The following is a 13,455-nucleotide window of genomic DNA, read 5'->3' on the forward strand; positions in this document are numbered from 1 at the left end:
GGGTGAAAATACGCATACTGCTCTGCGTGTCGCTACATGATTTTATGCTTGCTCTCACAGCACTTATTGGTAAGTTCAAATCACTAGCTTGCTCAAATTTGCCATTGGCAATGTGCCAGGCCAATGGCAAGTGGCAGGCAACTACATTACCTTTCACTGTTTATAAGCTGTTTTTAATACCCGGGAAACACCGGGCATTACGCTAGTTATCGACAATTGCATAAAACTTTGTTAAAATACAGATTGTACAACCAGATTGTCAGCAACTAGTTTTTCGACAGACTACTAACATGGCTAGGACAACTGCTGGCAATGCGCATGTTTTTCACTGAAAAGCAGAATAATAAACTTTACTATAAAGTAAAATAATTGAAAGCAAATCCAAATGGAAAAGTTTTTGTAAAGAGCTGTTACTCGATTGCTGAAACGATCGAAGCAGGTTTAAAGTGTAGAATCCCAGATTTTCAAAGCTAACTAACGAACAGCAATTTACATTTTTAACTCTTTCACCGCCGTATGCGCATTTATGCGAATTTCCCAGCAATTGCGTAGTAGCTTGATTTTATTATTTGTTGACAACATAACCAACGATCTCTAAGACTTTTATGGTATTGACGATGATGTCTGAAGAATTCTTTATAAAATTAGCCTAAAGTAATGAAACGATTTCAAACTTTATTTGGGAATTCCCAACTTAAAAACGAACATTCCCTGTGTAAGTTTTATAAGTGCCTCCCGAGGAAACAGATAATTACTCATGTTGATGACATTATAGCCAATTCCGATTCAGATTTTTGTGATAACACAGATAATTAAAGTAGCAGCACTGACTCTGATAGTGGTGAGAGTAATAGTTTTGTAAGAGTAAGGAACACTGTAGAGGATCGTTCTAGCTTCGTAGCAATCGTAGCTTCACATAGCTTTAGCAATGCACAAAGTATGGATACATCGATTTTTGCATAGCAATGTTTTTTAACATGTTGGAAAAATAAAATCTATAACAAAAATGTTCTAGATAGAGTTTTAAATTGAAAAAATAGTGTTTATATATATCATTAAGCAATATCGGCAATTTTCTGTAAAATGGCTGGCAGTAGGCCGATAGCTAAATTTTGTACATGGATGGCAGTAAAAGGGTTAAATAACTCAAAGTATAACACTGATGCAAGTGAGGGCAACTCCAAAATTCCTACACTGAGTACCTATTTGATGGATGGAGTAGCAGGCTCGTTTCGTGTCTACAAACATCTCCAGTATGCGTCTGTATTTGATGTTCCCTCCGAGACTGTCTCTGCTCCACCTCCACTCTGCAATACAATCACAACAGCATGACATACCCCACTCACAGATAAATATACAAGACTAATCAAACAAACCCTTCGGTGTGTCCGACATACAGATAGATGAATTGGAAGAAATAAAGTTGATTGAAGTTATGACAGTAGGAGGACCTGAGCATTTGTGAAGTATTTGAATTAAAGAACATGGGCTAATTTAGAGTACCTGACTGGTGAGGCAGCTTTATAAAGGTCAGCAAATGCACAATCATCCTTATTGGATGTCTCTGTAGAATATAGCCCAAGTGTCATAATATTAGTGGAATAATGGCTCGATTGGTGAGTGATCAGACATTACATTGCATGTTGTTAATGATTGACTTGCAACAAAATTCACATTACAGTTATTTGGTATCAAAAGATTCACCATGTCTTACTGTGTTGTGTTGTAGGTACAAAATATATGGAAATGTGATTACAAGCTTTTAAAAGCTAAAAAACGAAAAGCCGCCGTAGATTGGAATCAGTTTATTTCTCTGACGTAGTCATTACAGTTGGTTATTGTCTTGTCATGTGATGTTCTCACGTGAATTGAGAGGTCAACAGAAGGCTCAATATAAAACTTCTCGTAGCACTAGTTCATGACAAACACTTTGAGTTTCACCGAAGACCCCGTATCAAATATAGATGCTCGCTACTTCACAGTTTTGTTACGGCTTGGTCTAATCGTCTAGTCGTAATCTGATCATGTTACCCATACTTCGTGATTAATTTCTGCAGCATTTTTCGATTATTACGGGTGACCAACAGGCTCATCATGTTTATCAGACAATATGTACTCCTACGACCTAAGTTTAAAAATTAAACAAATTTTTATGGTAGGTTATAGGATATCAGTGCTGAAAGTGACAGCATTACAATGACGATAAATTTGACGCAAACAAAACAATAGACGTGGTTTTATTGAATGCGTGAAGTATATTCATGAAAACATTTCGACAAATGAGGTTGCTTGAAAGTGTAAAGAGAAGCCATCTCCTACAACTACGTCACATTTGAGCCATTTTGGAAAGAGAATCCAAACTAAGGCGGTATCATGTGGCTGCGATTAACTGTTTGTTTTTAGCTTTGAAGAGCTTGTAACCACATTTCCACATATTTTGCACCTACAACACAACAGAGTAAGATATGGTGAATCTTTTAATACCAAATAACTGTAATGTAAACTTTGTTGCAAGTCAACCTTTAAAGAATTTCAGGCTATTTTATTTAGAGTAATCGCTGCCATTGCAGTTTTACAAGACAGCAAGGCTAGTAAATAGTCAGTTATTAATAGCAAGAGAGCACAATTACTAGTATGTATATCATCTAATCTACACTATAACATGATACTTTACCTATGATTACTGGTAGAGTACCTATGATTACTGGTAGAGTACCTATATGATTACTAGTACAGTACTTATGATTACTAGTAGAGAACCCATGATCAATTATAGAGTACCTATGATCAATTATAGAGTACCTATGATTACTGGTAGAGTACCTATGATTACTGGTAGAGTACCTATGATTACTGGTACAGTACCTATGATCACTGGTAGAGTACCTATGATTACTGGTAGAATACCTATGATTACTGGTAGAATACCTATGATTCCTGGTAGAGTACCTATTATTACTGGTAGAGTATTTATGATTACTGGTAGAGTACCTATGATTACTAGTAGAGTACCTATGATTACTGGTAGAGTACCTATGATAACTGGTAGAGTACCTATGATTACTGGTAGAATACCTATGATGACTGGTAGAATACCTATGATACATGGTAGAGTACCTATTATTACTGGTAGAGTATTTATGATTACTGGTAGAGTATCTATGATAACTGGTAGAGTACCTATGATTACTGGTAGAGTACTTATGATTACTAGTAGAGAACCCATGATCAATTATAGAGTACCTATGATCAATTATAGAGTACCTATGATTACTGGTAGAGTACCTATGATTACTAGTAGAGTACCTATGATTACTAGTAGAGTACCTATGATTACTAGTAGAGTACCTATGATTACTAGTAGAGTACCTATGATTACTAGTAGAGTACCTATGATTACTAGTAGAGTGAGTACATATGATTACTAGTAGAGTACCTATGATTACTAGTAGAGTACCTATGATTACTGGTAGAGTACCTATGATAACTGGTAGAGTACCTATGATTACTGGTAGAATACCTATGATGACTGGTAGAATACCTATGATACATGGTAGAGTACCTATTATTACTGGTAGAGTATTTATGATTACTGGTAGAGTATCTATGATAACTGGTAGAGTACCTATGATTACTGGTAGAGTACTTATGATTACTAGTAGAGAACCCATGATCAATTATAGAGTACCTATGATCAATTATAGAGTACCTATGATTACTGGTAGAGTACCTATGATTACTAGTAGAGTACCTATGATTACTAGTAGAGTACCTATGATTACTAGTAGAGTACCTATGATTACTAGTAGAGTACCTATGATTACTAGTAGAGTACCTATGATTACTAGTAGAGTGAGTACATATGATTACTAGTAGAGTACCTATGATTACTAGTAGAGTGAGTACATATGATTACTAGTAGAGTACCTATAAATAGACTTTTATAAATACAGATGAAGAGTTTTAAACAGACTATGAAAATACTGCTATGTGGGAATCATTTATGTTGAGCTTACTGCTTGGTAGTTTCTTCAAATTAATCCTGTATAAGTTGAAGTTTATAAATTTTACAAGTAAAATTATGATTTTAATTTGTTCCAGTGTTTGCATCACATAACAATCATATCACAGGGACATCATAATATGCGGGTGCACTGTACATATAATATGACATCAAAATTTCACAACTATTTTTTGATAGTCTAGAGAAGAATCATCCTGACCCAAAAAGCCTCAAACGTTGCACAGCGATGACAGTCAGCAGTAAACATCGAGACTGGTAGTACCAGCAGATGCTCTGAGCCTTACATGATTGACTAGTGACTGACAGTTGCTATAAGCCCTACACGATTGGCTAACCTTGTGGTAGGTGAAGGTTCAAAAGTGACTGGCAAAGCATCATCTGTCCACAACGTAACATACAGCCCCATCCCTGGTCTGTCGTCGGACCTTGATAAAAATATAAGTACGAATGCTCATCTTCCTGAGGCTGTTGTATAACAATAACATAACTGAGCAAACACTTTCAATTAAACCAATTGTCCAGTTGAGAGACAAGTTATTAGTCATTTTTATAACTTTCAATGTTCTGTTATGTTTAGCAAGAAATAGCTATTTAGCTTTCTAGTGTATTTATTGCAACAGAAAAATAAATAAGCAAAGATAGAAGCGACATAAAAATCCTAAATGATAATAAAAAATGGAAACAACAAAAATTTAAACAAATAGGATCTTTATTTTAATTATATATATAACATATATATAACATATATATATAACATATACATATAACATATATATAAAATATATATATAACATATATATATTATATATGATATATATATATTATATATATTATATATATTATATATATTATATATAACACATTATATATACATGTATATATAACATACAAAAAGACCTAATTTTTAACACAAAATACAACTGCATACATTTAGCGGCCAGCTTTTTTGTAATTTATACAGGCTAACGACTTCTCCAGACTTCAACACCAACATATTAGAGTAATAAAAACATCTAGGAACAGGAGAGAACAAGTAAGAACAGGAGGGAACACAGTCAGTATGTACAGTCACGTAGTGCTTTTGAAATGCACGAAAAAGCAATGAGTAAACACATAAAAGTTGGGTTCAAAAATTACTAAGCATGACCTACCAGTTCCTCCAATATTGCTGTAGCCCTTTCGGTAAGTGATCCATGGTCGTGTAAGTATGTCCTTTTTTAGGTCAGCATAATCTAAATATTATGACATAAGTCCGAATGGCAAGATTTTACAATGCTGTCTTCACACTGAACAGTTGAGAGGGTTAACAAGCTAGACAAGTGCTTGCTAGTAAGTCAATAGACAAACAAGCCTAGGTGATCAATTCCGCTTCGATAAACTAGAAAGCAGTTGATTAGAAGATGACTTGCTGCCAATAAAGCATTATGGGAGACTCTTCGTACAAAACCATTACATGAAACACTATGGTGACCAGCTATTTAAGGAAAGCATTAAATACACCAAACAGCTCTGATATCACAAGAACCTCTTCACCAATATGAAGGGCTGGAAATAAAAGATTCAAAAGAAAAACTGTTTGATGATTTTTTTAATAAATTTGATTTTTTCACTAGTTTTTGCTCAGGCAAGTTGTTTGTGTATTGCGTTGCACATCAAAATGCTGGTGAACCTACTTGTCAGCACTGCTTTAATTTGAAACATTTTTATATTTTTGTATTCTACAGTCAAATCCAATTATAATGTGCAAACCACATGTAAGTTAGTGGAGTAGAGCTACTAGCAGTTTCACATAAATGAGAGCCAAAGACATGAGAAGGCACTATGAAATATTAAAGCACATTCTTCCTCAGTGTTATCGATGCTATCGATCATGTAAAATACAACTACCAGCTTTTTCAGTACTTAAGCGCTCTCTTAATTTTGAATGAACGTAACTAAACGTGGAAAACGATGCTTGCACGTGAGTTGTAGAGTTTTTGTGTGTAATGTAAAAAACCATGGTCAATACCAGTAAGATTGTTTCACCGTGTGAGGAGTTGTCCCCATTGACAACTTCATCGGTAAAGTGATTTGGTATAAAAGAAGCCTCTTTCGCAGCGGCGCTTCGCGTGATATTTCATCAGGAGCGGTAAAATTTTGGATTTACTGAGTGCACACGGGTGTAAAGGTTATTAAGTTGTTCCTCAGTCAGAAGATCCTTTCCATGATATTTTGGTGTGAGCAGATAATCCTAAAAATGATCTGGTGTTAGATTGGCATCTGCCTGCTTGTCTAACTTTTCACATTCGGCAGTATTAAGTACATGTTGTTACTTTGCTTTAGGCTGCTTCCACATCACAACTTTATCTGCTGTATCTTCACTAAATAAACCCGTGGGTACCAATTTCAAAGGTCCTCCTGTAGCCTTGTACTACACATGCAGTCAATTATCTCCATCACACTTAGTAATTCATGACATATGGGTGTTTACAGATTTATTACACACATCAAAACCAGATTGTTTGTCAATAAACCTTGACTTTTGGAAATTGATGACAAAAAGATGCTGATTATTTCCACAAAATGTTATTTGAATCATGATTTGAATAATTTGATGTTCTTTTCATGTCAACCTGACAAAATGGTTAAGTTTACTAGCTATATCTCAAGGCCGTCTACATATCTAAAGAATTTATCTTCATGCCCTCGTTTGATTTATTATACGATCTAAATATCAGCTTCAGATTTAACTACATAGACTTATAGACTACATAGACTTATGTATCTAATATCTCAAAACAATAAAACCAACTGTAATGATATTGAAGTGTGTTCTATGATCTTCAACTGTATTCAGCTCACCATAGATAGTACTGTACTGCCTCCCCAATATGGTAACGGGCTCGTCTGACTTTGGAAAGTCTTCCTGGCCAACAGCACTCTCATAGGTGTTGTAAGGAAGACCGACTGCTACAATATTCATGCCTGTAACTTTTGAGTCAATACTGGTCATAATCTGCCAAAATTTATAAATTTTACTCGTGTTGTGTAAATTCGCTCATGCTCATGTGAATAATGGAAACAGAACTCATAAACATTGACAATTTTGTTGGGCAGACAACTCTTAATTCATTTAACAAGAAGTTTTTTGTGGATGCAGCCAGAGTTTAGGGTGGCAGTAAAGGTATCTGACCTTGAATTACTCTCTCACCAACTTAACAATGAGGACCCATTAGCAGTATGACAGTTTGGTGAGAGCTAGCTTATAAACCTTGAGTATTTTTAATAACATTGTCATCATTCCTAATGGTATATCAGTATGCTTTACAGCACATTTGTGTTGAAGTAGGCCATACATGATTCGTTGTGTTAAGGTATGATTAGATTTTTATTTCACAATTTCAAAAATTCACCAGAATGTTTAATATGGCAAATAGACAATTCACGATATTATTATGTAAAAAATCTTGTAAGTTTTTATTAATATGTTTTGTATTTTCAACTTGAAAAGAAACTGTTTTGTGTTCATAATAAGAAAAAGTACATGTACCATTTATTTCATGAACGCCCATGTGTGTGAAAAGCCATGAAATGAGCTTATTGTAAGACTAGAAGACCAGTTTATTTTAGTTTCAGTATCGCTCACTCTGAAAATCGTCAGATGTGAGATAGATCGCTGTTAAATGACTACACCGTTTATCTGAGTGGTGATATTTCTTAAAATGCTGGCAATTTTCAAATAGTCTACTTTAATCCTTCGTTTTTTCGTGACGTCATTCTATCGTTGTTTGCCATCTTTATGGACAACTTTTATCATTAAAAACACGAAGCTTCTGCAATTAATTATCACAAACAATTCTTTTGCTTGAAAATTTTTTATTTTAGTATCAAAACAACACCGAAAATACCATTATTCAGGAGAATGAAGATTGTTTTCTACAAAAATGGTGGCTTTTTCCTGGACGAGCGCATGTGCAAACAGGGTGATGACGTAAAAAAACGATGGATTATTTCAAACAATTTAACCGTGAAGTTCTAGGTGAGATAGTTACTTTCAACCGTTTGCATAAACATTTCATCGCTCAAAACTGTTCTTTATTATAACTAAAAAGGATTGTGAGCTCTGAAGGATTCTCTTTTGTTGCTCCCAACTTGTGTGTCTATGGAGGGTAACTTGGCTAAGAACTATCCAGCTAATATTATGACTTGATTCTGAGCTAAGGTTCCAAGACAATCACACTTGTAGATAACCAGTTATACCTGCACTCTTTCATTTAAACCATAACTATCATGTACAACTTTTATCGTATTTTTGGGAAAATCAGACATGCTGATTCCGAATTTGTACTCAAAGTAAAGATTGGTCCACTAACTTTCAGAGTAATAAAGGCTTTTTCACAGTATTTTAATATTGGTCTCAAAAACTACACAATCAGCACAACAAGCTCCGCCCATAAATACGTGACGTAACCTAGCTTTTTAGGAACGTAATTTAGGAATGTTTAAACCGATCTAGAATGATAGAGATGGGTGTCTTAAAAACCATTATTATCTAAATTCAGCCTTCAAAATAATCTCAGTCTTTTCTGAAAGGTAGATAGCGGTCAGCCTATTAAACATCCTGTAACAAGCTACGAGCAATTTTAAATTGTTTAGCTACCTTTCAAAAAAACAGATTATTTTGAAGGCTGAATTTAGATTATAGTGGGTTTTAATACACCCATCTCCAATGTTCTAAATCAGACTAAACATCCCTAACTTTCGTTCTTAAAAAGCTAGCGTATGTCACATATTTATGGCCGAAGCTGGTTGTGCCGATTGTGTTGTTTTCGAGACGGATATTGAAACGCTTTAAAAAAGCCTTCATGACTTTGAAAGTTAGTGGAGCAATCTCTATTATGAGTACAAAACCGTAATCAGCGTGTCTGGTTTACCTAGAGAAAAAAGGTAAAAGTTGTACGTGGCAGTTATTGTTTAATGTTCATTTGTTTCCAACTACTGAGGAATAAAGATTTCACATCCTGTTAAGCTATCTTTTAAAACCTACATTTTCATCATCAGAGGAAGGGAGATGTTATAGTCTTCTTACACACCTACATTACAATTACTGAAGTTGGCCCAGATTTGGCCAGGACTCTCACTTTGAGAAGTCATTCAAGTACAAAATGTTTTTTAACACTCAATCGTGAAATAATGACATTTTACACCAAAAACAAACTACTTAAACCCTGAGCTATATCCTGTTCAATGCAATGAACAAACGGTAACAACTTCAGGTACACATGAGCACCTGCAAACATCTCCATTGGGTTAAACTAAACAGGTTAATCAGGCATAGCTTAACCTAAACTAAATGGACTAAAGAGATAATTAGTTAATTACTCGTTCTAACCAAACGTAATAGGGGAGAATTGAATTCTACGGACAAATTAATAACGAACAATATAATATACAGCATATTATAAAGCAATATACTTGTAAAAGCATAATAAATATAAACACGCAGCAATATTCAAAGTTGGCTGTCATTTATGCTACAAATATTTCTGCAAAGCAAACCTTACCTGCAAAAGCAAACTCGTCCATGTTATACAACTGACCAAAAATGTAAACTGATTAATCGTGCCACAAAACTGGCAAACTTTCAAGCAATTACAAACATCTTCTTCTTTGATCCTTATTTCCCTGTGTTTACAAAAAATATCGCATTAAGGTGTTGGCATTCTGGTACAAAAAGTTCAGTTCCCTGGAAAAGCTTTGTCGATTTTATGGCCTTCACTTAGCGCATGAGAAGAGTTATTTGAGCAAATAATTTGAGCGAGTCTCGCATGTACCTAGTTTATGAGCTAAGGTTAGTGTTCGTGAAAAAACTGCGATCAGGGAGTTATCCTATACTTTATATGAGCAGATAAATCCTTTAACCGACAAAAACCCGACACTCAGACATCGACATCCATTCAATGTTTTGATTTTTCCAGATGCAGAGACAGTGAGTGATCGATTTATCACAATGATAACAGTGGCCAACAGTGAAGAAGTTAGTGTGATACATTTGCAAAGCTGCTCTTTTCTATAACTAGCTAGTTAATACAGATAAACCACCACACAAGCCAGGTTGATTGCTTGATTGCATTGGACCTGCTTTTGGCTAACTGTTAACCAGCCTTATTAAGCAACTAGTCACATTGTTTGCAACAATTACAGCTGCGTAGAAGATTATTTCTAATTAAGTATTGAGGCAATATGTATGCGAACCTGTTGCACTTGCAGATGGCTAGTCAAAGCTAACTTCTACTTGAAGGTGTAGCAAAACATATAATTTGGTCTATTGGTTAGCTAATAGGACAATTGACAAGCCATAATCAATATCTTCTAGTTTTTTATGAATTGGCACTATTTCATGTTTGCAATATCTTATTCTATGTTAGACCCAGGCTTCTTTTGTAATAGATTAAATACTCCCCATCAATGCTTACGTAGTGCTTTGTTTGTTTGTTTGTTTTTTTGTTTGTTTGTTTGTTTGTTGTGCCTAACAAAATGTAAAAAACACTTTGGTAAAAACCACCTGTTTGTTAGTGCTAAACTTTGTTTGTATTATCTGTGCATGACTAGCTTGCTTATCATAAAGTGCTTATTCAAGGGTAATATTTCCTTTTCAACTTTTAAATGAAACGCTCTCTTTTTACACCTCTATGTATATTGCTCGTTTGTTTTATGATTTTATGTGGTGCACTGTGTGATTTAGACCACTATCTGACAATGAATTGTAGATGCTTGGGCTAAGATATCCTCAGTCTCTAGTTCTATTCGAGCTTCTGAACAGATCGGTGACAACAGTGAGACTGATTCCAATAATGATGAGACAAATCCGAGCCTATTTGATGTTGAAATCAAACATTCGAAGTGAAGTGTTAAGGATATGTAGATGAGGAATGAGCTATTAAAGAAAGCGACCTCCATTTTATTGTGCGCATGTTACAACTGCGCAACAGTTTTGTAGTTTTGTGTTAAAAGAAAGATTCAGGCTGAAAAAGTGAATGCGACCTAAGTGGTATTTTTGTGTTTCAACAAAACAAAAGTTTTGTACTTGTTTTAGCTGAAGATTATTGAGAGTTATTGTCAATCAGTCAAAAAACTTTGATGACTTATCTAACATCTTTTTTTACTGATTATGCCTCGTAATCAGAACCCTCTTATATTTGAGCAAATATAAAAATTGTCATATAATGGATGCCTCGCTTTGTAACCCAGTTAGTCTAATAGTTTGGAAAATATGGTGTGTATGTCAATTTGTCGGCTCTTGCAATTTGATTGATAAATATCACAAATGTACCAACAAAATTTTTTACTTAATTTCATTTCCCCTTACACAGAAGTTGTTTCTCCTTACACAGAAGTTGGTTTTGCAAATTGGGGAGTTTTCAATTATTTAAGTAAAATGCTTTCCAATTTTTACTCTTTAATTTTGGAACAAAAACCAGTGTTGTATAGAAGTATTAACAAAAGCAGATAGCATAATAGAGAAACGACTAAACACCGAAGATATACTCAGTATTACAATGAATATGACACCTAATACATTAGAGGACCAGAAATAAAGACAGTTATCATATACCCATCTACAAGTAGATTAGAAATCTTTTTGTGGAAGTAATCCATAAAAAAGACATCAATTGGCTGGCCAGAAAACCATTAGAAGAAGTTAAATTTCTACCAGACACGACCAAAATAATTGGGAGTTGGTCATCATTTTCAATCATTACAATCTCATGATGTAGTTAAGACAAGTCCACTCAATTGCTAACCCTCTGCTTCATAAAGAACAGAACCTGAGAGCCTAAACACCTTCTCACAGGCTAACAGAGACAACAATAGAAGAGAACAGCTCCAATGACTCAGCGTCTATCTATCTTTCTTTCTCAAGGACCTGCTGAGGCTCCCTTTGCCTGTTGAAACAGTTCCTCTGCCTCTGGAGCCTCCCTCTCTCTTCCCTCTGCCTCTGGAGCCTCCCTCTTTCTTCCCTCTGCCTCTGGAGCCTCCCTTTCTTTTCCCTCTGCCTCTGGAGCCTCCCTCTCTCTTCCCTCTGTCTCCGGAGCCTCCCTCTCTCTTCCCTCTGCCTCCGGAGCCTCCCTCTCTCTTCCTTCTGCCTCTGGAGCCTCCCTCTCTCTTCCCTCAGCTTCTACCATTTCCCTCCCTATAAAGCCTCCTTCTCCATGAGCAGCTGTGTCTCTTCAACAGTTGGTATCTCAACTACCAAGCCTCTATATCTATGGACTGCCATGACTATTGTCTGACTGTCGAAACTCGCAGCCGTACGAAACCCAGCAAGCAAACATGGGCAGTTGTTCGAGTAAGAGTGCAACTTTAATTGGCCATTTTAACCTTTTGTCATTACTATTATTGTGTAGAATTCTGTTAGTTGTGTTTTAATTGTTTGACTTATAGAATAAAGAAGTAACTTTTATTAGTAAATATCATTATTACTTACAACAGCTTAACACCTTCACTTGTACCTGAACCAGTAATAATCAAATTAGTTCCCACAAGCTAAACAAAAGTGCACAAACTGAACATAGTCAAAATAGAATAAAATGACAAAGCAAATTCAACAGTGATGTTGTGTGTCGATTCGGATTAGTTATACATGACATAGTTTCTCCACCCATGACAACAAAACATTATGCTTACAGTATTACAGTAAGTAGTTGTTTGACCTTTAAGTAACCCATTTTACAGTTTTGCTTATAACGTGTTAGCTCACAACTGAAACAAAGAAAATCCATAAACAATAATTGATAATAACGATCCTTCCCTTTTTACAAATAATATATTCGACTGTCTTCCTATTTGCATCAAATACTGATGCATACTCTGCTAGCGCTAATATACGTACTGTCATGACTAGGAATGCCATGTTATCATCACGACATGCTTTGCAGGTGCTAATATATGTATGGTCATAGCTAGGACATACACTTCCATTACTATGACATGCTGTGCAGGTATTCGAGACATATACTACTTTTACTAGTTTTTTATTTTATTTTAGCACTTTCTGCCACAGCATACATCACAAAAATGTTATCAGTTGACCTTTGACTTTTAACTTTTGCCTGCATCATCACTTTTTGCTCAACAAGGTCTTTCAATGACACATTTAGATCGAAACATCATACATAGTTGGTAAGAGATAACAGTTACACTGAAACACACCAAACTGGATAATTTTTTTAGTATATATATACATGTATTTGCTACAGAAAGTTACAAAGCGGGGGAGGAAGAAGAGGGGGTAGGGAGGGTAGGAGGTGGAGCTACACCCATAAACTGTGGACTCGACAAAGGAATATAGCCAGCAATCACAGCGGGGGAGGAAGAAGAGGGGGTAGGGAGGGTAGGAGGTGGAGCTACACCCATAAACTGTGGACTCGACAAAGGAATATAGCCAGCAA

At 35.4% G+C, this 13,455-nt stretch overlaps 1 protein-coding gene across 3 annotated transcripts in view; it reads right to left on the reverse strand.

Annotated features, from left to right (window-relative positions):
- LOC137401536 (cysteine protease ATG4A-like) overlaps positions 1-9,754 on the reverse strand; it is a 29,332-nt gene extending 19,578 nt beyond the window's left edge. The window contains exons 1-5 of one of the 3 annotated variants that reach the window (XM_068087939.1): positions 9,568-9,754; positions 6,866-6,970; positions 5,176-5,256; positions 4,360-4,449; positions 1,203-1,307 (exon numbers count right to left, since the gene is read on the reverse strand). In XM_068087939.1, coding sequence (XP_067944040.1) covers positions 1,203-1,307; positions 4,360-4,449; positions 5,176-5,256; positions 6,866-6,970; positions 9,568-9,589 — 403 coding nt within the window. In that variant the 5' untranslated portion in view covers positions 9,590-9,754. Of the gene's footprint in view, positions 1-1,202; positions 1,308-4,359; positions 4,450-5,175; positions 5,257-6,865; positions 6,989-9,567 lie in introns of all 3 variants that reach the window. The other 2 variants (XM_068087938.1, XM_068087937.1) reach the window with 2 other exon arrangements.
- Positions 9,755-13,455: the final 3,701 nt, after the last annotated feature.

The sequence above is a fragment of the Watersipora subatra genome, chromosome 8 (genome assembly GCF_963576615.1).
Source record: "Watersipora subatra chromosome 8, tzWatSuba1.1, whole genome shotgun sequence".
NCBI classification, from domain to species: Eukaryota; Metazoa; Bryozoa; class Gymnolaemata; order Cheilostomatida; family Watersiporidae; genus Watersipora; species Watersipora subatra.